Here is a 27,018-nt window from a genome sequence, read left to right as displayed (position 1 = left end):
CAAGCACCCTTCCCACCATACCTGTGGGCACCAAAGCAAAGCCTGACTTTGCAAACCCTCCCTTGGGACAGACTCTACAAAAGTGGCCCCGGTGATTCCAACATCAGTAGACAGACACTTCCAAAGCTTGGTAAGACCTTCCTTGTTTTTCCCTTGGAGTCTGCATATGGAGATCTATACGTAACAACACTCAGTTCTTTTCTTTGGTCCTGGCTCATGCAAGCAGATTGATCGACAGTGCTTTTTAAGTTTGCTGAACTCTTTGCCATAAAGGCTGATTCCTTAGAAATAAAACAGAAGGAATGCTGTGGTATTGTATTACAGTATTCTAGCTCTCAAAAATGTTGCTGTGTTGTTTTAGGCTATGGTCTAACGTCACAGATGTTCCCGTTCTTAAAATGGAGGGAAAGATCAGAGCAACAGTACAAACCTTTATTTTGTAAGAGGATGTAGAGTTTTATCCTTTGGTGGATGATGTTTTTTTTCACTTGAAAAGAAGACTCAAGTTGGCATGCAGTGTGGTTTCCTTTGTTCGTCAAGAAATCTACCTTTACATTAAATACTTTTATTACATCAGGTATTGAAAGGAAGAAGAATTCAATGGCTGGAATCCACAGATCTGTTCTCCAATGTTTAAAGTTTGTGGATTTGTTTGTGTCTTTATGATAGTACATACCCTTCTATATTATAACATTCAGACAATTCAGCAAAGGTCCAATGATAAAAAAAATCACAAAGAAATTGAAAAGCTTCAGATACACCATCATTTTCATACACCTTCAGTTCTGCCGAGCTACTTCACTACACATAAGCAGATACTCAGACGTAGCCTTGCATCATCAGCACAATTTACGTGGAAAAGAAGTAAATTAAACAGGAACAAAAAACCGGACCATTTGTGACTGTCACTTGAAACTTAAAGACTAAAGTTTATTTTTTTCCAGAATGCTGCATTTTAACAACAGTTGATTCTCTCTTTAGTGGGAAAGCACTGACGTTTCACTTACGTTACACCATCACTCTGGACTACTGGAGCTTTCACACCTGGCCTAATAAAACGCAATGTATGGGGACCCAAGCTGTTTCTCTCCTGGATAAAACTTATTTCTACCTAGCAGCCCCAAAGTATACGAGACAACGTACTTCAGGGTATTTACTGCACGTCTCAGGTGTGTAAAATAATTCTGCCTTCACTCTCACACTTCCAGACAGTTCAGAACATAGAATAACCTGCCCCAATCTCACTGTTCAAGACTTTTAGATGATAAACCATGCCATACACAATTCTGTTCTGCTAGGTGCAGCTCCAACATCTTACCCACAGCTGCTGTACCTGGACAAGAAAACTAGCGTAAGCAAGTGGACTATGGCACTAGGAAGAAATGTACAAGTTTTATTTTTAAACATCACTGGACTGAAAAATAGAGAGTCATATGGCTTATTTGTATTTCAGGAGATGGTAGTGAATAAGTTAAAGAATATTTCATCCCAAAACATACGTTGCTTTCATTTATAGCTAAGCTAAATGTACACATATGTTTTCTTACTTTCATAAATGTCAGGCACCCACCTTTCCCCCCCCCCAAAGATTTACAAGTACATGCATGGCACTTCCTACAAAGCTGTTGTGGGCTAAAGGCTTACAGACTGATCCCCCCCCCCCCACTTTGGAAAAAGAAATATTCATCGGACCAAAATATAATCATTTAAATCAACTTCTTCCTGAGCAACTTAGAATTTGGAATGTGCTGAAAAGTTTCAATAAATAAGTCAAAGATAAACCAGCTTAAAATGCATCTTTTAACAATTAAGTAAAATATATTTCATGACAAACAATTAGGCTGTAGGACCAGGAATCTTAGATGCTATGTGCCAGATAAATTTATAAAGTACCATTCAAGGAGGAGAGGCCAGGTTGATTGTTATGAAAAATACAACAACATTAAAACCTAGCGAGTAAATCATTAAACAAGTTTTGCATCTAGGTTATAAGTAGTGACGGCTGAAGATACCATTAAATAAACAGATAAAAATAGACTTTACGGTAAGCAGCAGTGAACTTGCAGGAAGGGTGAATGTGTTAAGTGACTGATTATTCTGTTACAACGTTGACAAAAAGAATTCAAACAGAATTTCAGAAAGGTGAGAATATTAGTTTTCTTTCCAAAATATAACAACTCCACAGTGTGTAAACTAATCATTACTCTTTCAATGTAATTTCATAGAAACCACTTAAAATATACAATGCAGCAGATTCATACTTTAGCTAATGTTAGTTGTTACCTGTCCCATTCTCAGCTTTCTTTAACATGCTCCCCCACGGTACTGCATTGCTACCACCAACCTGGGATGTTAATAATGAGAACAGACTCTTCTACATAATATTTTCTGTAAGTTAGCATCTTGTCTTAACATCATTACACTTCTTTATTTTTGTTCTCTGCGTGTAGGTACAGTAAAGACTGACTGGTGATGAAGATTGGCCATAATGTTTATTGGCTCTCAGCAGGCTCATGGAAGAGGAAACCCTTAGAAAGCACCTTTGAGCTTAGCCCAGTGCCTCATCCATCACAAAATAACTTTTGCTTGTTACTGCAAACCAAAGTATGACTTTGCAGATGGCAGAGATGCTGCTGAGGCAGCAGAACGGGAAGCAAAAAACGCCTGGTAGATGTTTGAGAAACAACATGAGTTAGACAGAGGTGCATTGTCCCTGAAGTATTACCGGGACTCATTCTGGCAAGGAGCTGCAACTCCTCAGCCCTGCTTCTTTCCTGTGCTCTAGAACAGGAATTTATTGCTATTATCCTCTACTAGCCCAGCTTCCTCTGGCAAAAATGGTGCACAAGAGGCCAAGACCTCATCAAGACCCCTACCTCCCTCCTATTCAGCTACGGAGCAGATGGCCAAATAGCTCTGCCCGTTGCTGCCCGCAGGTTCTCATTTCTGCACCCCCAGTCCTGGCAGGCTGTCGAATAGCCAGCAAGCCCGCGCATCACACAGAACCCTGGGGACACCTACCTTAAAGACAACAGCATGTCACATACTGGAGCTATTCCTCTTTCCCCTCCCAGCTTCCACCCATCCCCTTTCTAGTGTTTGCTGATAATACTTGTAGTGATTAACAAGGACAACTCTCACAGTGACTCTCTCGACAACGTATCATTGAATTGGCTTTGGTTTCACAGAGCATACCTTCTTTTCCTTGTTTCATCATTCTGAAATATTTCAACTGGATAAATTGTTATTGTACTTCTAGCCATGCTAAAAGTAGGCATCTGGTGTTTGCACCGGTGGAACAGCTGCATTCAGCTTCAGATGTGCACAACTAAATTCTACAATCACAGAAATAACCGGTCACGCTTAATAGGAGTTCCAGATCATCTAAGTTTTTTAGTGAGTTACTTTTTCTGTATCTCTTTGGATTTTTGACCCATAAGAAGAATAAAAATCTACAAATACACTTCCTGAACACAAAAAACATATGCTGCACCTTTTCCTTCAGAGTCTAATAGAGATCTGCTAAAAGTGCAGAAACAAAACGGTACCATTTAGGTAACCCTGCCTTGCACTTTTCATCTGTTGTTGCCATTCACTGACCTGGTAACTTTTTCCACTCTGTGAACTAGAAGGATTTACCAGAAACATCTGGTTCCTGTAACTTGCCTTATGTCTACTAATATTAATTTGCCAGAACAGCAGCCTCGCTCCTCGCATACTGGATAATTTGGAAGCCATTATCTAGTCCCTTTCTGAGCCTGTTATCCTTGGATGTGCACAGACACAATGGTGGCTCTGACCATACCACTGGGATATCAGTGTCCTCTGGGCACAAAGAGGCACTCTTCCCAAATGGCTCACTGCCTGTAGCCCTCATTGCCGGTAGTTAATGCCACGGTGTTACACAATGAAGACTTGCTTCTGGAGAAAGAGAGAGATGAGAGTCTGTCAAATTTATTTCAAGACTGCCTAATTATTATGTTTTGCAGGTTCCCAGAGGACTACTGTGTACTCCAAAAGTTATTTTGTGATAGACAGTACATGCTTCTCTCTTGAACTCTGCTATAGCAAGGATGCCATAGAGCCAACACCGTATAATGAATTAAACCTGCAAAACCAGGTATCACCCGATGGCCCCAGCATGTGGGAATGGTCTCCTCTGTTCCATTTCAAATGCTGCTGCGCATTAACTCAGTTCCTTAAGGAATTACTTTTAGTAATAATTAAAAAAAAATCTTAAGAAAGCTGGAGGGGTCACCAGAAAAGAAAGGATAGCTCTTCCATCATCACCTTTTATAGATATCCTCTAGCCACTTTTCATCATCTTCTTCATCATCTATTGGTTCTTCTGTTTCCAGGGGAGAAGGAATGAAGAATTCTGGTCTGGGACGCGGTTTCCTGATATGAGACTTCAGTCCAAACTTGCGCTTTAGCAAGTGGAACTGTTCTTTGACATAGTAATAAAACTCATATTCATATCTCATGCGTTGGTAGAGGATCTGTATTGCTTCTGGAGAGGGGACGGTCTTCTTCACTGTCACAGTCAGATTGCCAAGTTTCCTATGTTCTGTAAAAAAAAAAAAAAAAAAAAAAAAATCTGATTAATGAGAGCAGACCTAAATTTTTTTTTTTTTTATATAGATTAAGCCATGGCCCTACTGCATTACTAATACAAATGAGCTCAATTTGTCTCCTTAATAATGGATTTACTTTTAACAAGGGATGAAAAAAATAGACATGTTTGAAGTTAGACTTGCACATTTAAATGTCTAGGTCATACATGGAATTTGGCACTGCGTATAGTCACCAAGGGTCTTAATTGGTAATGGTTATCTGAAAAGGCAAATTAGGTCATACTAATTACGAGCATAAACTACACGTGGAGAAACCCATGATCTTGTCTAGCTTTGGACATTTTGCCTGATGGATGTGAAGTACATATCCAGCACCCAGCTGAGCTGAACTAATCAATTATTTCCTATGTGGCATACCATGTCATGTCTCAGTTGTGCTTTACCACTGTTCAAATGACATTTATCAAGCTGAACCCATCTCAGGCTAGCACCAAAGTATTGTTGGCATCACCACGACACCTACAAGACTGAATGTGTCTGTTAACTTTATCATCCTGTTATATCTGCTAATTAAACCAGACTCATTTTCCTGTCGTGCTCTGAGAGTTGAAGATTTCAGTATGTTTTTCTTGACCTGACAACTTTTACTTTAGTAAACTGAAATCAAAGACCTTTATTGTTGATAAAGAATTAGAGTTACTAACAAAAATACTGACTTGCCTATTTGCTTCGTCTCTTAATACATTTTTCTACCATTGGAGATTAATGTATTTGAACAAGGGGTAAAGCGAACCCTCAAGGGAATAATATTGCTGTTTTCTACCACATGGCAACAGGCTGCCAGAGTATCCTAAGTATTTTCTTCTTCTCCAAGACAGAAACATAACTGAAATTCACCCGTGAAGAAGGGAACAGAAGAAGCTGGAAGTACTGACCTGTAGCATCAACTGTATCACCCCTAACAAATGCAACTTTCTTTAGAAGTGCAGATGAAAGTTACACTGATGAACTACCACCTTCTATAATGAGGTTTTCTGAAAGCTCAATGCTCCAATCCAGTAAGACTCATGTGTTTCTCTGAGAGAACGTGATGCCCATGAAAATGAGAATAACAACCTCAGAATACACCCGAGTTCAGATACAGCAAGATCAATGGGCTTGCATGGAAGCAAGGAGATGCAAGTTGGACATTAGATAAAAAACCTTCTTCATGGCAAGGATAGTTAGGCAGTGCAGTAAAGCATACAAGTTACAAAAGCTGTATCTTCTGGAGGATTTAAGAGCAGATTAATTAATTCTCTCCTGAAGGAAGCCACTCGACTAGGGGACATCTTAAGGCTGTTTTCCATGACTCTAAAACCAATAGATTAATTTTAATCTTGTCAGTCCTTACTTCACTTCCTCGCTCTTTGCTACAATAGCAAGGTCTGCATGAGAATTGGTTGTTTGTTTTTTTTTTTTTTTTATATTCCAGGATTATGTCTTGGCTTCTCCTGCTCATTCTTTCCTTAATATTTATATTCTCTATTTGTGCTGCCTCAAAAGCCAAACAGAAATCCCTCTATTCTACATGACTTCACGGACAAACTCTTGCAGTGAAGAAGAGCTGGATTCTGATACGGAAACCTGATTCTTACTGTAACAGAAGTTCTGCAAGTTGGAGGAATTCAAAAGGGTCAGCCATGAAGAAAAAACTTGCAAGGAGGAACTAGACAACAAAGAACATTTCATGTTTCCAACCAGGTCCCAGTGGCAGCGACGACTTTCACTTCCAGAGGGAGTCCCTGAATCAAAATGGGATTTTATCATCGGCAGAGTTTTGCTTACACAAGCAGTCCAAACTAAGGTCTTCCAAAGCATCTGCCAGCAAAGTTAAACACACGCTTAGCAGCTCTACAGAGAGCCACATTTTCAGAATTGCTTACACGTAAGGCTAAGGGATGGATCAATGGTTCCTAGCAGGAAAAGTGAGTTATTTTTGGGATTCCACAAGCAGGAAGTTCATCCACGAAAAACAATCAAGAATAACTTTTTAGGGAACAGAGAAATTTTAAGCAAAGGCAAACTCATTTATTTCAAGAGGAAATAAAAGATGAGCAAGTCCAGCTAACAAACACAACAGCAGTGATCTTTAGACAAAAAGTTGTTGTTATGCAAGATTTTAAATCTTGAAAAGTACAACAGAAGGGTAGGACACACTATGTGAAAATGAACTGCTTTCTTGACATTTTAAAAGATTAATATAGCTTTGAAAGTTAGCTTTAAAAGATTAATATAGTTCATATAGCTTAGGGTATCCCCACCTATAAACACATCCTAATTTTCAGACAATGGACACACATTTTCCTACTTCAGAGTAAAGGAATTAAAGACAGACAACTGAGAACCATTCATTTTCATAATACTACATGAGACAGCAAGTGCTGCTGGGCTAGACATTCTCACATTCATTTGACTTCGCTGCGTCACACACATCTGGTACAGAACAAAAAAGTTGTCTCTGAAAAATATTCTCCCTCTCGGTTTTGCTTACCAATTACAGCAGAGTAATTTGACATGTAAGAAGAATATAATACAGTAACATACCAAATGTAATGCTGTTCTAAATGACAAAAAAATATTTAGACCATTAATTCCATTTTGCATTTGTACTTTTAATTCCTTCTCTAAAGGAAGAATGGTTTTCATTACTTGGTAACAATTAAAACACACTGGTCTGTAATTAAATTGAGCTTTTACACCAAACTTCATAGTTCTTTACACTGAAATTGCTGTCTCTACTCATGTATTGAAGTAATTAAAAAACAGTACACAGTTTTTTTGTTCTTTAATTACAGTGATGTATGGTGATATACTCTATACTTACTGACTGTTCACAATTTATCAATTTGTATAGTTTTATTTAGATGGGGTAAAATGATTAAAATATACAAAAGCTGAATTAAAAATAAAGAAGCTATCTTTAACATGCTGTCTAGCTAAGAAACAGTATAGAGGAAAGATCATGACACGTTTGCATTTAAAATAGACAATTAGTATAGAAAGCACTACCTGTAGCTAGTGAACGCTGTGAAATATTTTTGGTGAAAATATTTGGGTTCCCCAAGAGCTTATTCTCTTCTACACCACCTTTACCTACGGACCAGAACAGACTAACAGATGTCTCATCTATTTAAATTCTCAGTCAGTTGTTCAGATTGCCATTGATGGGTATGAGACGAATATACTCCAGGAAGGACACTGTTCTCAGTCTGTCCCTGGGTGAGAAGGCGCTCGCTGCCTTGTGATTACTGAGCGCTTCAAGACATTCCTCTCTGGTGCTTAGCTGGTAGCTCTTGCCAGCTTTGCAGTCTGGTTTTCTTTACAAACTCAGCAGCAAATATACACTCCTAAATATTGCATTTATTAAGCTTAAGCCTTTATACTGCTTGCCAACTTCATTTTTACTTTACATAGGTTATTTCTGTTACAGAAAACTCCATTTACCTCGCTGGAAAAAGCTCTTCACTTATACAGTCCCTCCAGGACTCTAATCGGGAAAAGCCACTTCTTACAGCCCCAGCTCCCTTTGGTGGCTGCTCCTCCCAGCAGAGAGAGAAGCGCTTGTTTTCGGCCCAGGAGCGCTGCCAAGGATGACAAGGTGAAAAGCACTGCACTGGTTTCTTGGGGGGTGGTCAGTGTGGGGCAGGACCAGCCAAAGGAGAATTCACTGGTGGTGTGCCAGGCAGGGAGCAGCCCGCTGGCATCCCCTCTGCCAAAGCAGCCAGGCGCTGCCTGGCACCCTCGCAGCGGGCAGCAAAAAAGCAGTGAAATATACTCATCATCTGAATTTGCAGTAGTCATGACAGACAATTCCTGGATATGGGCAATTCTTCCTTGCTCCACGCACACACCTAGGTGTACAGATGTATACATATGTACAGACAGAAATACCTACGCTCTGGAAAGCTACGGGAACAACGCAGTTTTGCGCTTCTGTTGGTTCACCTCGCGGTACAGTTACCAGTAACTGCAGTGCGTAAGCTGTGAGGTGCTGGTTCCTGGGGCTGTGCCTGGCTGCAGGTTCAAGCCTTTTGATAAAACAAATCAGCTGCGGGTTTTTTTTGCCCTTGAGTTTTATTTAGACTGGTTTCTAATCTTAAATACTCTTAAAAGGCTCTTTAATACAAATACGAATGAAATCACAGAACTGCCCCTTAAAGTCACCTTAACCACCTCTCCTCATCATAGAAACAAGATGGAAAAATTAGGTAGATCTGGCTTAGAGCCAAAATAACAATCTGCATATGCTACATAAACCCAGCTGTCCCACCAAAGGACCCCCATTTTATGGCCTTAGAGACAGCTAACCATATGGAGGGCAACAAACGACACCATTTACTTTTAGGTTTGTTTTTTTTTAAATGGTGTTTGCTTTGGCATTCTTTTAAATTACTAAAAATAATGTATTATACAGTAACCCAACCTCCCAGTGCAGCCTGCTCATGCCTTCAATGAAGACTAAATGCATATGCAGATATGGGTGAAGAAAATAAAATTCTTTTGGCTTACCAAATGATGAGTATTCACCAATGCTTTCCCCCACTGTCACTTTTTTAATTTTTTTTTTCCTCAAAACTAAGAAATTGGCATTACTCACTGCATCAATTCAAACCATAGGGAAAAGTGGTTTTTATACTTTGTGGCTCAAAAAACCTTGGATTGCCATATTTAGACAAAATGATCCTAAAGGCATTTTCCATCTCAAAAGAGAATTTTGGAGTGATGCTCTCGCCAGCACCCCGCCCTTTCAGCGGGTGCGACGCAGAGGCTTGCTCCCCAGCGCTACTCCTGTATGAATCCGCAGGGAGTCCAGCGCCCTTGGGGATCCGGCAGGGAGAGGTGAGCGAGGCTGGAGCTGGCGCAGGACGGCTGCGGGCGAGCGTAACCACGAGCTCGCCCGGCTAACGCTCATGGCGGAAAAACCCCACGCCGAGCTCTGCTGCTCTAAGGCTGTGCGAACACGATGGCTGTCACAGATATAGTAAATTCATTTCCTGGAACTACACGGGGAGGCCTCGTGTTTCAATCATACGCAGCTGGGCCAGAGCACATACCCACTTCTCCACAGTTTTAAATGGAAATAAATGTATGTCACTGTGGTTAGATGTGACGTACGAATCGGTGAGGGCCTCTGCTTGATATGCCACTCTAAACGATCGCAGTGGTGCTACAGCAGCGCTCTGACGGCTCTGCTAGAAATTGTCTCCCCCCGTAATATCTAACTGCAGCTCAGCAGAAAAGTTTCGGGCGCGATTGATCCGCTTTTCAAACTTGAAAGCTTTAGCTGGGCTCTTGAAGGGTACCTGGGAAAGGATGGTGTTGGGAGAACAGATGAGATGCCAATGTGTTTGGCTCATGTGCCATCTTTCCAACGGCCACAGGGCTGCTACTGCTCAGGAGTGCGTCTGGCCTGGGGCAGGTCCCAGGTGAGAGGAGGGATGGTGGGGCACCGTGGCCGTACTGTGCGACTGAGCACCTCGCGTAGGCTCATGTTTGCTAAAGCAAACATCTCTGCAATGATCTCTTGGAAAGGTCAGCTCTCCAGGGGTCACAGAAACACCCAGAACTCCAGAGACCTGCAGTCCTAGGCAAATCAGATGTCCTATTTATCAAACTTAAACTTGGGAGCAAATACACCAGACTGTAACCAGCACAGACACTGCAAAACGATGGCTGCCGATGGCAGAGACTGAACTAGGCGAGACAGTTGCAGCAATGCTCTTTCTTCTTTCTTACCACCACCACACTGAATAAGGAAATCAAAGGGAAGAACAATGTCACTGTTAACCTAATATAATTTCATTACTAACATTATGATGGACAAAATGCAAGGAGCTCAGAGAACGATATTCTGGGAGAGAAAAACAGATTAGCCAGGTAGAGCTCACAGAGAGAATGTGAAAGATGCATAAGCAAACAACTATTAATGCTCAAGGATGTAAACACCAAGGAGGCATGGCACAAATTCAGAACAAGGAAGAAACATGGAAGGAAAAAAAAAAAAGTTAGTGATAAATTTAAGTACCATCTTGGGCCAATAAGGTTGAAAATAACAAAAGAAACATCTTCCTATGGTATTCAAGTAACATATATTGGGAATATATTGCAGAGGTCAACACTGCACCAGTCTGGTTATCAACTGGACCATGTAACAGTGATATGCATCTAACAGCGCTCTAAAATACTAATTAAGCTATTAAAGACATTATGTCACTACTATGAAACACTTGCCTTACAACACGCTCAATACGCAATACAAATATATAACTTTCTCCATACTTTGTACACAACTACCACTCTCTGAGGTCTCTTCTCTGGGCAGAAAGTATTTATCATGAAATCTTCAACTTGCCTCTTGGAAAATTTAGTGTTATGCCTTCGCTCCTACCAGTTCAAAGCTGTGTGGATTTCCAGCTGTATGGGACATCTCAACTGAGCATCCTGTGCCACATACTGCCTCTGCTGCTGCTCCAGCCTGGGAATGTGCTGTATCTCACACATGATCAGATAGCAAATCTCAGCAAGATCTTCTAAGAGACTCCTTTATTTGGTGCGCTTTAATGTTGCATTCCCAGTTAAGGTAAGTTAACAGAGAAGGAAAAAAAAAAAAATAGAAGCTGAAAATTAACCCACATTGGTAGAATGAAAATGCAGATTCTTATGAGAATGCGGTCAGGTAGTTTTATTGCTGTTAAGCAACTTCTAAGTTGAACGAGACAGAGTTGGAGGTGCCAAAACCAAAGTAATCTGCAGAGGAAATGCCAGGATTCTCTAGTTTGAGCTGCTGAGAGAATTGCTATGGTTGCAGTTCATATGCGATTTCTGACGTATGTTTTATAGCTGTATAAGTATCATTGAATGGATCCAGTCAAATCTGGATCTGAAAAACCACAATTTAAAAATAGTTTCTTGCAGATTGATTGTGAACAGCATTGCACAGTAGGTTACGCAGATACTAACATATTTACTTTTTTGCAGAGAGAACAGAAAGTTGCAATGATCGAGACAAATTTCAGCAGCGCTCACAAGTGGCAAAGTCTTCACCACAGGTATGCCATGCAGAAAATCTGCAGTGATCTAGCCTGAGACTTAAGAACCTAGAGCAGGCATCTTGCCTTTGTGCTTTGAGTCACCATAGGCTGCTGTGATTTTTGTCCACAAAAAGGAAGCGATGGAAGAGGCATGCTGTGGAAGCTTAAGATGTCTAAGAGGGACGGAGTGAGGTGGAGGTGTCTTTATTTCCATATATAGTATTGATGAGTGCAACACTGGCATATAGCATCCAGTTTTGTAACCACATCCTAAATCAGAGAGGGCATGAAAACAGCCTCAGAATGAATACTGGGGTTGGAAGGGACACTTTAGAGAAAGATGATAAATTTATTTTTGGTAAGCTGACCAAAAAAAGAAGATTGAGAGGTGACTTTTTTACAGCATCTGCATACTTTCACGGTGAGAAAGCTATGGATACTGAAGGGTTGGAAGCTGAAGCCAGATAAATATGGACTGGAAGTAAGGCAGAGCTTTTCAAAGTGGTGAATGTGATTGATCACTAGAACAAAATAAAAGGAGTTGATTTGCTACTGCTTGATATTTTTACATCAATGCTGGATAACTTAACCAACTCCAGTTGCTGATCTCTGTGCAGTGCTAAGAGAAACTACATGGCCTGTAGCACACAAGAAGCAAAGCTGAACAACCCAACGGTCCATTTAAGTCTTTCATAGATGCAAGTTCCAAAAGTCTTGTACGTGTCAGCTTCCAAGCACCACTTGCAAAAGCCTTTTGTCAGTGCCTTCAAGATACCTCAATGTGAACACCATTTTTGGAAGACGTCTGAACACCTAATTTGCTACCTTTTCCAGCCGTTGGCTATTGAAACCTAGTGGTCACCACCGTGCAATATCAGGCCTTGCAGGAATGTGAAGGAACACTACATTAATAAAAAAGTTTGAGAACACAGCCTTAAAAATTATTAATTCTAAGTGCTGCCTCTTTCTGTCTTCCTAGAGCATACATATGAGCGCTTATTACTTTTATATAACTATTGAAATGAGAAACGAAAGCATAAATACTAACTAGGACTAAAGTGATGGCCAATAATAAAATTTATGGACTGCCAAGGTAGAACCTCTACTGACAGGGTATACAGGATGGGACGACGTACATTACTGTACAAAAGCTGCTATTAAAATAAAGGGAGAAAAGAAAAAAAGTTATCAGTTCTCTTCTCCCTTGTGAGAAAGCTGTCAGTTCTAAGAAGATTTTCTCCCAGCTATGTCTGCACACAGACAACTGAAAGCCCTGAAATTGCTTTATTTCTTATTATTGCAAGTTACAGGCGGCCAAGAGAAAATTCTCTTTTGCCCCTTAGGTTCTTTTGTGTATAATGAGTGACTGAAGCCGGCCAGGGGCTGAGGCACTGATGAAGAAGGAAGAATGCTATCAGAGCAGAAACAACACACTGTTCCTTTCAAGTTCACCCCCTCCTGGCCTGCAGCCCGACTGCCTTGGCCAGCTGCCAGGCTATCGGGACAAAGGCTTCGTCCTCCGGCCAAAACTGAGGAAAAGGGTCTGTTGTTTAACACAGGCAGACTTGTTTCAGCAAGAAAAAAAAAAAAATAAAGGGAGTTATATTAACTGGAAGTCCTGGGAGAGGACAGTAATCTCCTAGTGTGGCTAATGCAATTCTCACCCCATGGTTTTCCTGGAGAAGGAACGTCTTGGTTCTCTACTGTTCAGGCTAGAAGGCAAAGTATAAAGGCTAGAAGACCCTAAGATCTTATACTGCCAGGGTCTTCACGTCTCCTTAGGTTACTGTGAACCAGAAACAAGAACGCATCATCTTCCCCCTTCCAGGAAGCCCCAGGTGACCCACTGCTCCCCTCCACGCCTCCACTAATCAGCTTGTGTGAAGGGTGCGCGTCCTCACTCATAAAAAGACAGAAATGTCTATGCACCTAGTAGACCTTGAAGAGTCTGACAGATAAATAAGGCAAACATTTAGCTATCTTCAGGTCACTGTCCCAGTGACTGAGGCTCCTGCTGGATTTCCAGAGTCATTAAACCCGAGTCAAGGTGAATTCATTACTGGGCTTTTTGCTGTCTCTGTAACAGAGCCTACAGCCCTGGCCTGTGATGGTGAACTTGGGACACTTGGGGTTCCCTGCAAGTTGAGAAGTTGTGCCCCTCCCCGAAACCTCCGAGGCAGATGCTGTTGCAGGGTTACACAGAGATGCAGCGGCCCTTCATGCCAACCTCAGCACTTCTTTAGCAGCACAGCCACAGGTGAAACAGTAGAAGAAAATCCCTGGGTCTGGTGTGATCTGTTTGGTTCCGAGCACCAAAGTACTTGGGTGAGGTAAGCTACCTCAGAGGCTGTATCACAGGATGTCGTGTCTCAGTAAGCTGCAGCAGGAAACTTCCCCAAGTGACTACTTACACAACTGAGAGTTTTAGGAAGCAGGCCTCAATTCAAGGAGAAGTGTGATTTTAATCTGCTTGGATTAATATAAATGAATACAGAATGTTTTATGTGCTTAGGTGCTGTTCAAACACCATCCAGGCTTACGCATGTATGTACTTGCTCTGTATTCCAGGTAACAGCTTTTCCTCCCAAAGGAGGGGGGAAACAGCATTTCAGACATACTTACAAGACCAAGATCTTTGCAGTTGAAGTCCTCCCTATGCACCCTGTGCATCTGCACCAGCCAGTAGCAAAGACAGCCTCCCCAACAGTACCTTTTATCTGTCTTCAATGACTTACGCGACCAGCTCCCGCACACCTTGACCATTCCTGCTCACGCGTCAGTGCCCAGAGCAATCTGTTGAGGAAACCGCGTTTGCTCAACAATCCATTTTAATTCGATTCACATTTAGCATTGCTGTGCTGACAGGGAAGGGATACATGGGCACATCATCCTGCCTTCCATCACCTTGTTTACAGGAGGTATATACTCAGTAGCCTTAACTCTATTGCAGGGTAAAGGAGTTAGCTGCGTACTGTGAACACACCCATGAATCAGAACAGGAGGGTTTACAGCGTATGAAAAGCCACTGCTCCTGCACGTAGTTCTACAAATTGTCTTATGTCTGCAGTGTTTCAATCAGTAGTTTCATTCCAGTGTCAGTGAGACTGGCTAGTATCAAAGTTTCCAGGATGAGTGCACTGTTCTGATTTAATTACAAGACTAACATAATAACTACCACGCTTCAAGGTTATACCACACAAAAAACTTTCCCTTGTGCTTAAGAAAAGAGGAGATAAAACGACCTGCTGTCTTTTTTCCATTTCAGTATTTATGGGCACAAGTAAACATTAACACCTCTGAATGAGGATAAAATGGGACAGAAACCAGGAAGGACGTGACAGCAATTAGGAAGAACTCTTCTAGAAAAAGCAATTTTGAAAGGAAGCAAGGTTACTACAAAAAAAAAAACCAAAACCAACCAAAAAAGCCCAAAAACAAAACAAAAAAAAACCCCAAACCCTAAACCTGCAACAAACCAGGCTTTTGTTGAAGAACATTGCCATTTTCTACATTGGCATCTTCAGGAGTGGCACAATAAAGGCCCTCAACGTTATTCATGAGACATGCAATGTTAAGGGCTGCACCTAGACAAAGAGAGAAACCCTGTTGTGGTGGGTTGACTGCAGCCAGCAGTGGAGTACTCACATGACCACTTGCTCACTACCCCTGGCCCCAAAATGGGACAAGGGAGAGAACAGGAAGAATGAAAGCAAGAAAACTCATGGGAGATAAAGACAGTTTTATAAGGTGAGGGGGGGAAACAAAACAATGCAAAGGAAATCACCTCCCACCGACAGACCAATGCCCAGCCAGTCTCTGAGCTATGGCCATCTCAGAAGCCAAAATCCCTCTTCTTCCTCCTCCATCTCTGCTTTTATTGCTAGGCATGACATTATATGGCATGGAGTATCCTTTTGACCAATTTAGGTCAGCTGTCCTGGCTGCATCCCTCCCACCTTCTTGCCCATCACCAGCCTTCTGTTTGAGGGGGCAGAGTGAGAAGCAGCGGCCTTGAAGCTGTGAGCTCTGCTCAGCAACAGCCAAAATACTGGTGTGTTGTCAGCTTTGTTTTAGCCACAAATCCAAAACTACGGCACTATATGGGCAGCTATAAAGAAAGTTTGCTTGAACCCATCCAGAGCCAGGAGAGCAAAACGGGTCGCTGTCAGGTGTGGGCAAACCTGACACACCTATCTCGAGCAAATTTAAAATACACACAAAATATATATATAATGCACGTAACAGGCACAATGGATCAGATGAAGTACCCACTTAGTCATGACACGGAGTATTTGATGGTGGCCAGCAGTGGATGCCTCAAGGAGGATTGGCAGATGCGCAGACCGTGTCTTCCCCAGTGCCGTCTCGCACCTTCTAGTGCTCAGCAGCCATGCGTCCCTTGAGCCAGGAGCTGTGTAGATGGCTGCTCAATGTTGTGACACAATGAACTTCTCCATGACTGCAGCAGTTTTGCAATCCTACCAAGGTTTTGGTCATCAGCATGGCGTGTTGCAGGGAGTTTCACACTACAGTTACTTGTTGGTTTAAAAAAAACAACAAAACAAACCAAAACCACAACCAAGACCAGCCAACCCTTTATTGTCTATTTTAAACTTTTAAAAATTATTCTCCCTGAGAAATCCAGACTAATCATTCTGCATTCAATCTCTTTGCACAATTTGTTTTTTGTTTCTAGCATCTCCCACTTCAGTTGTCTCTTTTCCAAACTCAGAGATCTATTCATTAAATTTATTTCCCTACAGAAGCCATTCCATGTCTCTGACCACCTCCCTTGCTCCTGCTTGTTCTGTTAGATCTTTTTTGAGATGGTGTGATTAGAGCTACAAATAATTAATGGAAAATGCTGCAATTTGTGGTTAAAAAGCTACGCAACATAACTAATTTTAACTTTTTTTCATGTTCAAGAACCAGAAATAAATGATAACCTATGTGCCTTTACACACAGATTTGAACTGTTGCTTGTCCTAAAGTACAAACTGAGAGTAGTTCTTTAAAAAAATGCAATTCAGGGCAAGAGATGTCTTCAACTTCATAGGCTAATTCTAAAAGCAAGAGAGGAACCCATAAGTAAATTTAACTTATCTGGTAAAGTAACATAGAATGTATCACCAAAAACCAAGAGTTAACATTAAAGTGCCCAATTTCACCAGATATTGCTCTGAACAAAGAATGTGATTCTGAATCTATGAAATCTTATTCAATTTGCTAAGCTTGCCAGAAGACTAAATGCCTAAATTTAACTCTTGTCCAACAGTCCAAAGAAATCCTGAAACCATAAGTTATCAGCTTATTAAAACCTGCAGACAGAATGCATCATTGAAAAAATATATATATTTAAAATAGAATATTCTAACGAAGTTTTGTGGAAAACGTGATGAAAAAGTTATCTGATTCAGGGTTTCCATAGTAATAAAAACAATGGGGAGGGGGGTAGGATCAAAGGAGCTTTGTAAAGGCCTGTCCAGAAAATAAAAACTTCATCTCTGGGAGGCTTGGCGCAACTTTCTGTAGAAGGGACACCTATCAGGTTGGATGTGTATGTGCACTTACACATGGCAACAGGGCCCTGAGGCACGTGTTTTGACCTAGGCTTAGCACTCATTGGGACACCAGCGCATGCAATCAGGTTTTGTCTGTGCTGAGTGTACGGGTCCCAGAACCCCGTTCAGTGTCTAGATGGAGACCAAGTTCTCCTGTAAGCCCGTGGGTGCTGTAAATACGGAATTGTGACTCCAAGCTCTTTAAAAAATACATTCCTCACAGACTAACTCTGGTGTGGCCACTGAGTACGATCACCGGTTTCTAAATAAACACGGTAACCTGGGCACGTCACATTCAGCTGAAACTTCATCCACCTGCCTGCCACAGTGGCTGACAGCACTTCTGGCACATTCCCAGAGCATTTAGTTTTGTTAAGTACATCTATTGAAGAAACAAAAGCTCCTAAATTGAGAAAAATACAGAGTCCTCATAAATGTAACTAGTTTTTAAAAATATTTTTAAAATTTGGTCTGAATAACAGCGGGAAATGAAAAACCACAAGGCTGAAGGAAGTGAAGGGACTATTTATGTAGCATGGGAAAAACTGAACTGAGAGTCAGCACTCTAAAGTGGGTGACATCTGTTTATCACAACACTTTTGTTGTATCTCTTTTGCCTTCGATTATCCAGTCTACCCTCTAAGACTTAGAAACAGGGATGCGGTGCTAGATTCATCCTTTGATTTTAGTGGCAATCTGTGAAAGTTCTGCCACTGCTTTGAAATAAAAATGTTGGTCTGGCCATTGCCAACTGCTAATAAAATATACCAATGTATCATGTGCCATTTCTCCACAAAATTACTCACACATGTATATATAAATATGAAAAGATGTGTAGACTTGGGAGTTTTTCCCTTTCTGCAGATGAGATAAAAAGTTAGCACATAGATATTTTGTATTTCTGTTAAAACAAAACCTGTTGAAGAAGTGAGATGTACTCCAATATGTGGTCTGGAAGGACAACAGAAGCAGCCTGTGCATTAAATAGCTGAATTAAGCAGGAACTCAAACCACTGATTTCTACAAGTAGCCGGCAAAAATATGCACCAAGGAAAATAATTTTCAGCAATTAAAAGCAGAACCTTTGGCTAAATGGTGAGTCTGCCCTTTAATTGGCTAAATAATGTGTTCTGCAACTGCACACTGCACAAAGTACTGGAGCCTACCAGGGACCACATGCCATATTCCACCAGCAGCAGAAGGCAGTGCCAAGTAAACACTGAAATTCAATATACAGACAAATGTGCTTTGCAACTTCACTGCTCTACTGTCAGTAAAAGTTCTATACAAATTGGGCTGACAAGAGCCAGCAATGTGCACTTGCAGCTCAGAAAGCCAACTGCATCCTGGCCTGCATCAAAAGGAGTGTGGCCAGCAGGTCAAGATAGGAGATTCTGCCCCTCTAACTCTGCCCTGGTGAGACCCCACCTGCAGTATTGCGTCCAGCTCTGGAGCCCCCAGCATCAGAAGGACATGGACCAGTTGGAGAGGGTCCAGAGGAGGGCCACAAACATGATCAGAGGGCTGGAGCACCTCTCCTATGAGTACAAGCTGAGAGAGTTGGGGCTGTTCAGCCTGGAGAAGAGAAGGCTCCAGGGAGACCTTATACCAGTCTTCCAGTACCTCAAGGTACTGGAAGAAAGATGATCTACAAGATCTACAAGAAAGATGGGGAGAAACTCTTTAGCACGGCCTGTTTTGATAGGACAAGGGGTAATGGTTTTAAACTAAGAGGTGGAAGATTCAGACTGGGCATAAGGAATAAATTTTTTGCAATGAGGGTGGTGGAACACTGACACAGGCTGCCCAGAGAGGTGGTGGATGCCCCATCCCTGGAAATGTTCAAGGCCAGGTTGGACAGGGCTCTGAGCAACCTGATCTGGTTGGAGATGTCCCTGCTCCTTGCAGGGGGGTTGGACTAGATGACCTTTAAAAGGTCCCTTTCAATCCAAACTACTCTATGATTCTATGAGATTTTTCATAAGCAGTTAGCTAATATAAGACAACAGAGAGAGAGGTTTCTTGCAATCAGCCACCTGCGTTGGCACAGCTGCACAAGCTGCACTTTGTTTCTGTTATTTTCAGGTAATAAGAGCTGAAAACAGCTGTCTATGAAAAGAGTGTGCAGTCCTATAGGAGCTATTTTTGGTATATCAGGACATATACACACACATATATCAGGATGTGTGTTCGTCTATATGCCTATCAGGATAATTTCTGTCTTTCAAGGGCTTGAACACCAACAGCACTCATCTCACCCTTTTTCACCATGCTGACTGAAAAGAACAATTTGCCATTTGCAAACAAAACAAACTAACCTTAACAAGAGAAATCTGTTTCATTGTGCTTAAAAAGAGTATACATCCTCCATGCTAAGCATCTCACCTGTTCATTAAAGAAAATCAATTGGTTTAACACACAAAATCATGGTCTAAACTAAGTAACCCAAACCAGGAAAGACCACAACCTCTTCAAAGTACCACTGAAAATTCAGGATTCCCAGATTATACCCTGTGTCCAATGGCTTTTCATTTCCATCATGGACACTCAAAATTTACCACTGAATTTACCACTTACTGAACTAAATTAAGAATGGGAATGGATAGGATAAGAATCTAGAGGGAAAAAAACCCCACACCTGAAAGATCCACAAATCCTGCAATAATAACCCTAAGGAAGACACAGAATGCACTACTACCCGATACCTTTATGGTGAAACTGGACAAACACAAGGGCCTATGAACCAGGATTCAGTGCAGAAAAACACACTGAGGACTTCTCAAACACTGAAATATAAGCTGTGGACAGTGCAAGACCAGAAACGCATCTCATATATGCTGCATCCAAAAAACCTTGAAGAGAACACAGAGGAAGCAACTGGTGAAATGACCTCGCTGCCAAATACCTGAGCAGGTTTGTCTGACCATCATTCCCTACCCTAGCTGGTCCTGCCATGCTTCACCCTCTTCAATTTGTAATTTGACTATCCAAACTCCTTCCCCAGGATTCCCATCTTCTGCAGTTCATTCACTCTAAACACTCTTCCAGCAGCTGCTTTGGTCACCACGCAGGGGTTTCTCAAGAGCTTACTAGAATAGACCTTCCTCTTCATTCATCTCTCTTACCCTTGGCAAGACAGTCCTAGGCTTCTGCTGTGTTTCTTTGCCCTACAGGGAACTAGGTCATAGACTCTGCTCCTGGAAACACTGCAGGAAAAGATACTACCAAGAGTGCTAAAAAAACCCCTAAACAAACCCTACAAAACCCCCCAAAATAATTCCACAAAAGCTCAGCTCAAATAGCACTCAATGATGCAGAAATCTATCTATTGCATAGATGACAACACTAAGAAAGCATGATCTCAACTTTGTTTTTCTATGCATACTTCACCTTTGCTGCTACAAACACTATTGCATGCCAATTCCTGACAACATCCATCTCTACCCAACTGCATACCCATATACAGCACGAGCGAGAAATACCCCCGCTGCTGAATTCCAGGCAGTCACTCAGAGCATCAAACCAACCCCCAGCCAGACAGACAGCCATTCACCTCTCTTCACTGGTCATGCAGAGAGTTCAGTTTCCGTGGTACATAATTTAAGCACCTAACATTAAGTAATGTTAATACCTGGTGAGGTAAACCAGGTCTGTCAGCTGCCTGATGACCATTTGAAGATCAGCTACAAGTACTGTGAAATTCGCAGAGCGCTTACAGGGACAGTGGAGAGCAGAAGAAAACTTAAAAAAATAAAAATAAGTCTTCGATGCCCAGCAAAACATTTAGTGGTATTTAGGTTAAAACAGTTTCCCGCGAATATTTTCATTCAACATTTTAAATAAATTTGCTTTGGCTGCGCTCTCCTTCCTGTCACGTCCAATTTCCAGTAGCTTTCAGGAGATGTATATTACGTATCAGCCACACATTAATACCACACGTGCATTTTACGTAACAGAAAAAGCACATGCTCTTGCCCAAGCACTAACCCTCCAAACTTGCTAACGTCCCGAAAGCCCCAAGCGTGCAGCTCTGCAAAGCTCCGGGGGCTTTGGCCACACTCAGAGCACATGTGCTTGGTGCAAGGCAGGCAAGCATCAAACACTGTGCTGCAGCAATGTCAGCACGCTCCACGTCTTCCCTCAACGTAGGCCCAACACAACCAGCCACTGGCCTCTCCCAGAAACTTGTCCTGCACTTTTTTCAAGCTAGAAACAAGCCAACAATGCAACAACTCACTCCCTCTTTCCTCTTTTCTTTTTGCTAGATGCAACGGTGCTTTTTTTTCCATCTCCTTTCCCTGCTTCCACTCCACAAGCAAGAAACCAAATAGCGTAGCTGCTGTTTGGAAACAAATCAAAGCAGTGCAGTAGCAGGAGGAGCAAAGACCGAGACAAGCACACAGATTTTGTTCTAGGTCCTGCACCTGCATGCTCTGTAACACCAAAGATGCAATACTCATTAATGGCTTACAGGTATGCATATACCATAACTACAGCAATACATCCCACAGTAACACAACTTCATAGATCCTCCAAAACTCAATTCAAAGAAACACTATGAAAGAAGACTGACCACTGCAACTACCTTGTTTAAGATTTTCACTACATAAAAAATATTAGATGGAATCACACTACAAAATGCACAAGAATAGGGTATATTTTTTTATCATTGATCTGCCAGAACACAAGAAGTAAGGTTTCTTCCTATGTTGGATGCACAAAGATGATTAATCCCACAGTTACAGGGAAGCCAGACCAGAGGAGTCAAAGAAAGCCATAGGGAAAGCAAAGCGACTGTGAGTATTTCAGGGCCTGAGAACAGAGCGGGAGCGCTTGCGTGGGCAGACAACAGATGCTGCTTCAGACTTTCAGCAAGCAACAAGCAGGGAGAGATGGGTAAATGCTGGGGTTTACTCGTTTTAATTTGAGCAATAGGAGGAAGATGACAATTTAAGGCACTGCCCTCTGGACAGCTCTTCTATTTCTCCTAAGTCTTCAATTATTATTTTTTTCTTTCTCTTCAATACCCTCATTTCCCCTGAGTATGCACTCATCAGCAACTTGCATTCCCCAGAAATCCTCCCACTAGCTATCTGGAAAGACATTCATGCTAGAGGGCATAACACTCTTCTAACATGTAGATGCCTTTAAAACCACAAGTCATCTTCAGAAACCAAATTGCATGGAGGTGCATGAAGAATTCCTCCAAGACCTATTTTGGAGGCAAGTGAATTCAGCCAACTCACAAACATCAGCAGTAATTTCAATCCAGTAAGCATGTTTGGTATTCTCAAAACCTTCCCCCAAACCACACACCTCTTTGCACGTGCACTTCTCCTAAAAATATTTTTTCTTGGTCTGTTTTTATGCTCACTTTTTGCCCTCAGCCTGTATGATAAAAATGCTTTCTGGGCGAGCCCTGGAGAACCAAGCAGACCAAACACTAATACTCATATGGAATTTATTTAGAGGCGGGGAAAAATCCCTTAAGTTGAGTAGTTATGTTATTTTGAACTGGTTTTATATTTTATGCATACATAGTGGAGCTGGAATTTCAGGGCTGGCTTTTGTTTGCATTCATCACGAAACATTTGTTATATGAGCTGCTGCTACTGCTACCAAAACAGCTGCTGCTCACTGCTAGAAAACCAGAGACCAACTCAACAGTTTCTTTCTTCCTCTGGTAAGTCTAGCTGGCAAATGAGGCCTGGTGTTTCTACAGAAAGTCACCTTTGTTTTGCTTCACTGTTGTCCTTGCCACCTTTTGCCTACCCAGAGCACAGACTAGAAAGAGAATGGATAAACTGGAGCAAGAAGGTACTCATGCTCCTGAATCACCTACAATAAAATCTAGATCAGAACTACAGCTGTATGAACTCCCTGCTTTGCAGCTAGGGCAGCACCTCAAACGTGAACGTCTTTCCTTCATCTGCTCTGGAGATTTGGTCTCTCTGTCCTGCATCATCTTTTTCTGCCATCTGGAATAACTGAGCCATGGCTTTATCTAGCTTCGCATAAAAATTTCTTCTGTAGGGGACTGTCTCCCTGTGTAGAAAGAAATGCCCACCCACCTAACAATCTGTGTGCTTTCCTACCAACCTGGACACAGACCAGGACCCAGAGCATCAGCGGACTGCAGTCCTGATAGCCAAAGACAGACCTTCTCAAATGCACATAAGCTGAATTTCAATGCATTGCTTTATCACAATTACTAAAGCACTTCAGTGTTGTTCTTGCTGCTTCCTGGTAATTTCATATTGGCAGTGACCTCTCTCACCTCAGTCTCATCTTTTTAAGAGAATATTTATCCCAGGCTGGAGCAGAGTCCCTGGCGGTACTCCCCGACTTGTTTAAAATAAGGGGAGACTACCAAACAATTAATACCTACCTCTTTAACCAATTTCACCCTGCAGGAGAACATTCTCTCTCATACCCTGACAACTTATTATCTTGAAGAGCTTTTGGACAGAGATCTTGCTGAAAATCACACCTGCACCATCTCATACCTCTGCACGTGCCAACTCCTACAAGGAACTAGTTGATTTGTGAGGCTCTACAAACACCATATTGACTTTTCCCAGCTGTCTATTAATCCCATTCTTTATTACAGTTCCTACCAGTGCATAAATTGGATTCTTTCATCTGTTGCTATCCAGGTGACCACTGCAGCCCTTTAAAAGCTTGGAATCGCATTAACTGCCTTCCATTTTTCCAAAATAGCTGCTGACTGAATGACAGGACACACCGCAGAGCTGGCAATTTCAGTTTCAAAAAGATTCTTGGTGAATACCAGCTCTGACACCAGCAGCACTCCTGACACTGCCAAGGAGGAAAGATAGCTGAGGAGAAAAAAAATGCCACACCCCAACACCAAATCTGTTATCTGTATTTTAGCTGGCATCTGCAAGTAACTGAAAAATTATTCAAATTGAGTCCAAACACTACAACTCAAACAATGAGATTTATGAAGTGCAGTAACAATTGTGCAAATGTTGGAGATCGAAAAAGGAGCCCACCGGAAAGAAGATACTAATTAAAGAACACAATGGGAATGCAACTTGGAAGAAAGGGAGGAGACAGGGAAGATGAGCCTGGAGAGCAGTGGAGAGGACGACGCCCTTTCTTACTACATTTCTAAATTTGTGATTCCACTCCAAGAACAGAGAAAAAGACGGAAAAAGGAATCTTCCTAGCCATATTTAGTAAAAACCTCTACTCTTGCTATAGCTTCTTGGAGAGCAACTTTTCAAGACGGACAGATCAAAAAGGCTGGGAAATTTCAACCAGGAAAGGAAGTAGGGAGCATAAGCTCCAAGAAAGACTCTCTCTTGGAAGAGCAGGGGGTCAACTCTCCAGCACCACCAACTGCCTCCAGGGCGGGAAAAGCAGAGGGGCTTGGAGGAAGGAGCACAGGGATGGTGTGAAGCCATGCTCCAGGCAGCAGATTACGCCCTCAGGAGCGGATGGCTGGGAGATGTAGCAAAGGACTCCGGTGTAGCAGCTGACAGCTACACTGCTAATGTATTCCCCTCATTTTAATTCTTACAACCTTGTAATCGAGGGCCAACCCTTGCACTTTGCTGAAATTTATTCTACTAATTATTTCCCTTCTTCTTTAATAGTAATAACAGTGGTCCTAAGATAACTTAGAGTGCAATACTCTCTTTCCTTTGGGAGCGACTGCTCTATTTACAGAGGTACTCTGGGGAATCTCTCTTCCCTGAGGGTGCCTCCCTGCCACCTCTCCCAGCTACCCACTGTCCCCCTGTCCTCAACTCTCTGGTAGGCCAGCTAATTATCTTGCTATTGAAAAAAAAAAAAACCCTTTTGGTACGAGCTTTAATGCCTTCAGCAAGCTGCATGCCAGAAAGTGCCTTGCTATAATTTCACACCTAACTTGTCAGAATTTACACTGTTTCATGTTTTCCTGATTTTAATTATTACAGCATTTTAATTATTGTAGCAGCTCGTTTGTATCACTGTAAAAACTTGATTTTAAATTGCAAAGTTTATGTGAAAACCCAAGTAATTCCTTAGGAATTCAACGCCAAATATACTCAGTTTTCAGTTAAAAGATGTTTCTCCCCAAACACTGACCCTGAAAATGTACCCCGGGACACAATGATAATCAAGCTAAATTCTCAGGTTTTTTGATCCTATAATTAACAAAAGTTTTTTTCAGATTCCAGCCTCAGCCACCTTGTGCAACTGGCTTGTTTCCATGAGGGTGAGATGAAAACCTGTGCAAATCATAGAATGGTTTGGGTTGGAAGGGACCTTCAAAGGTCGTTTAGTCCAACCCCCCTGCAAGAAGCAGGCACATCTCCAACCAGATCAGGTTGCTCAGAGCCCCGTCCAACCTGGCCTTGAACGTTTCCAGGGATGGGGCTTCCACCACCTCTCTGGGCAACCTGTGCCAGTGTTTCACCACCCTCAATGTAAAAAATTTTTTCCTAATATCTAATCTGAATCTACCTCCCTTTATTTTGAAACCATTACCCCTCGTCCTATCACAACAGGCCCTGCTGAATGTACTGGGGCTGCAGCTGGGAACAGAGGTAGGCCTATTAACTGGGATTTAATGGCCATCCGCCTCCTCCTCTGTGCCTTTTGTTGCCTGAATAGAGGTCAAAGTTGTCAGAGAAGCAATTCGCATAATCTGTTACTGCTATAATTTTTATTCAAATGCTATTTTTAAAGCAGAAGCACTAACAGAGCTTTAGCTGGAATGTTACTGATTAAAATAGCATTATGATGTTATTTAGTAAATTAGTCAAGAAGGAATTAACTGTTGTTGCAAGCTTTAATTATCTGTCATTAAAAAGTTTGTGGTGTTTTGTCATCAGTGACCCTGGATTATTTATGAGATATAGCTAATGCTGTATCCGAATGCAGCTTTTCCTCTGTGCCAGAGCTTTAATAAAGCTGCTTGACCATGGGTTTTTCATTTTGTTATACTAGGAACAGGAAATATTCATCCTCAGATGAATAGCAGGAGCACTCTTATAAACCAAAACATCTTTAGTGACCGATATGCTCATTAGATAAACAGGACAGTCGCTTGAAAGATACCAGCGCCGACCCTTCAGAATGATCTCCTGCCACAAAAGAAAATACACATGAATTCTTAATACGTGGGATGCAAGCATTTGGCTGACTGGCCCCTTGGGATTTAGACCACAAATAAGTTTTGTTTTTACTGCAACAAAGTATGAAATTACATCTGTGTGGGTTTAATCCAAAACCAGACAGCCCATCAACAGATCTGATGAAAGGTCATTGAAACAATGCGAGCATCGTGAAGATGTGGCATGAAATGCAAAATCCAGAGGCTGAAGTCTTTTGGAATTGCACTAAAAGACAAAGATGATGCCATAGGTGGTCTCAGCCTTCACAGTCCTACAGCTATGAAGGCATTACATAGAAAGTTCAGAGAGGGGAAATTCTGCTCTTGACGAAGAGGCTCAGACAAGAGTATGCAAAAAAAAACAAAACAAAACAAAACAAAACAAAAAAAACAAACCAAGTGTTTGGCTTCCGGTAAAGACCTTGCCAGCTGATGGGAAAGGGCAATACAAAAAAGGTGGAGGAGAAGAATAGGAGAAATGTAGCAAACCGCAGAGCACAAGCTCTGTATGTACAATGTGTATTATAGCACAAAGAAAGGAAAATCGGTGGACAAGGGACAAGCAACAGATATCATCTACCTAGACTTGTGCAAAGCTTTTGACACTGTCCTGCACGAAATCCTTCTCTCTAAACTAGAGAGACATGGGTTTGATGGACGGACCACTCAGTAGATAAGGAGTT

At 41.8% G+C, this 27,018-nt stretch overlaps 1 protein-coding gene across 1 annotated transcript in view; it reads right to left on the bottom strand.

Moving 5' to 3' along the window:
- Positions 1-1,662: 1,662 nt before the first annotated feature.
- The window catches only part of UST (uronyl 2-sulfotransferase), a 165,870-nt gene continuing 140,514 nt past the window's right edge, over positions 1,663-27,018 (bottom strand). The window contains exon 8 of the mRNA XM_086745714.1: positions 1,663-4,567. Coding sequence (XP_086601840.1) covers positions 4,287-4,567 — 281 coding nt within the window. The 3' untranslated portion in view covers positions 1,663-4,286. The remainder of the gene's footprint in view (positions 4,568-27,018) is intronic.

Source organism: Chlamydotis macqueenii, chromosome 3 (assembly GCF_036417535.1).
Source record: "Chlamydotis macqueenii isolate bChlMac1 chromosome 3, bChlMac1.mat, whole genome shotgun sequence".
NCBI classification, from domain to species: domain Eukaryota; kingdom Metazoa; phylum Chordata; class Aves; order Otidiformes; family Otididae; genus Chlamydotis; species Chlamydotis macqueenii.
This window is presented reverse-complemented; position numbering and strand designations above follow the sequence as displayed.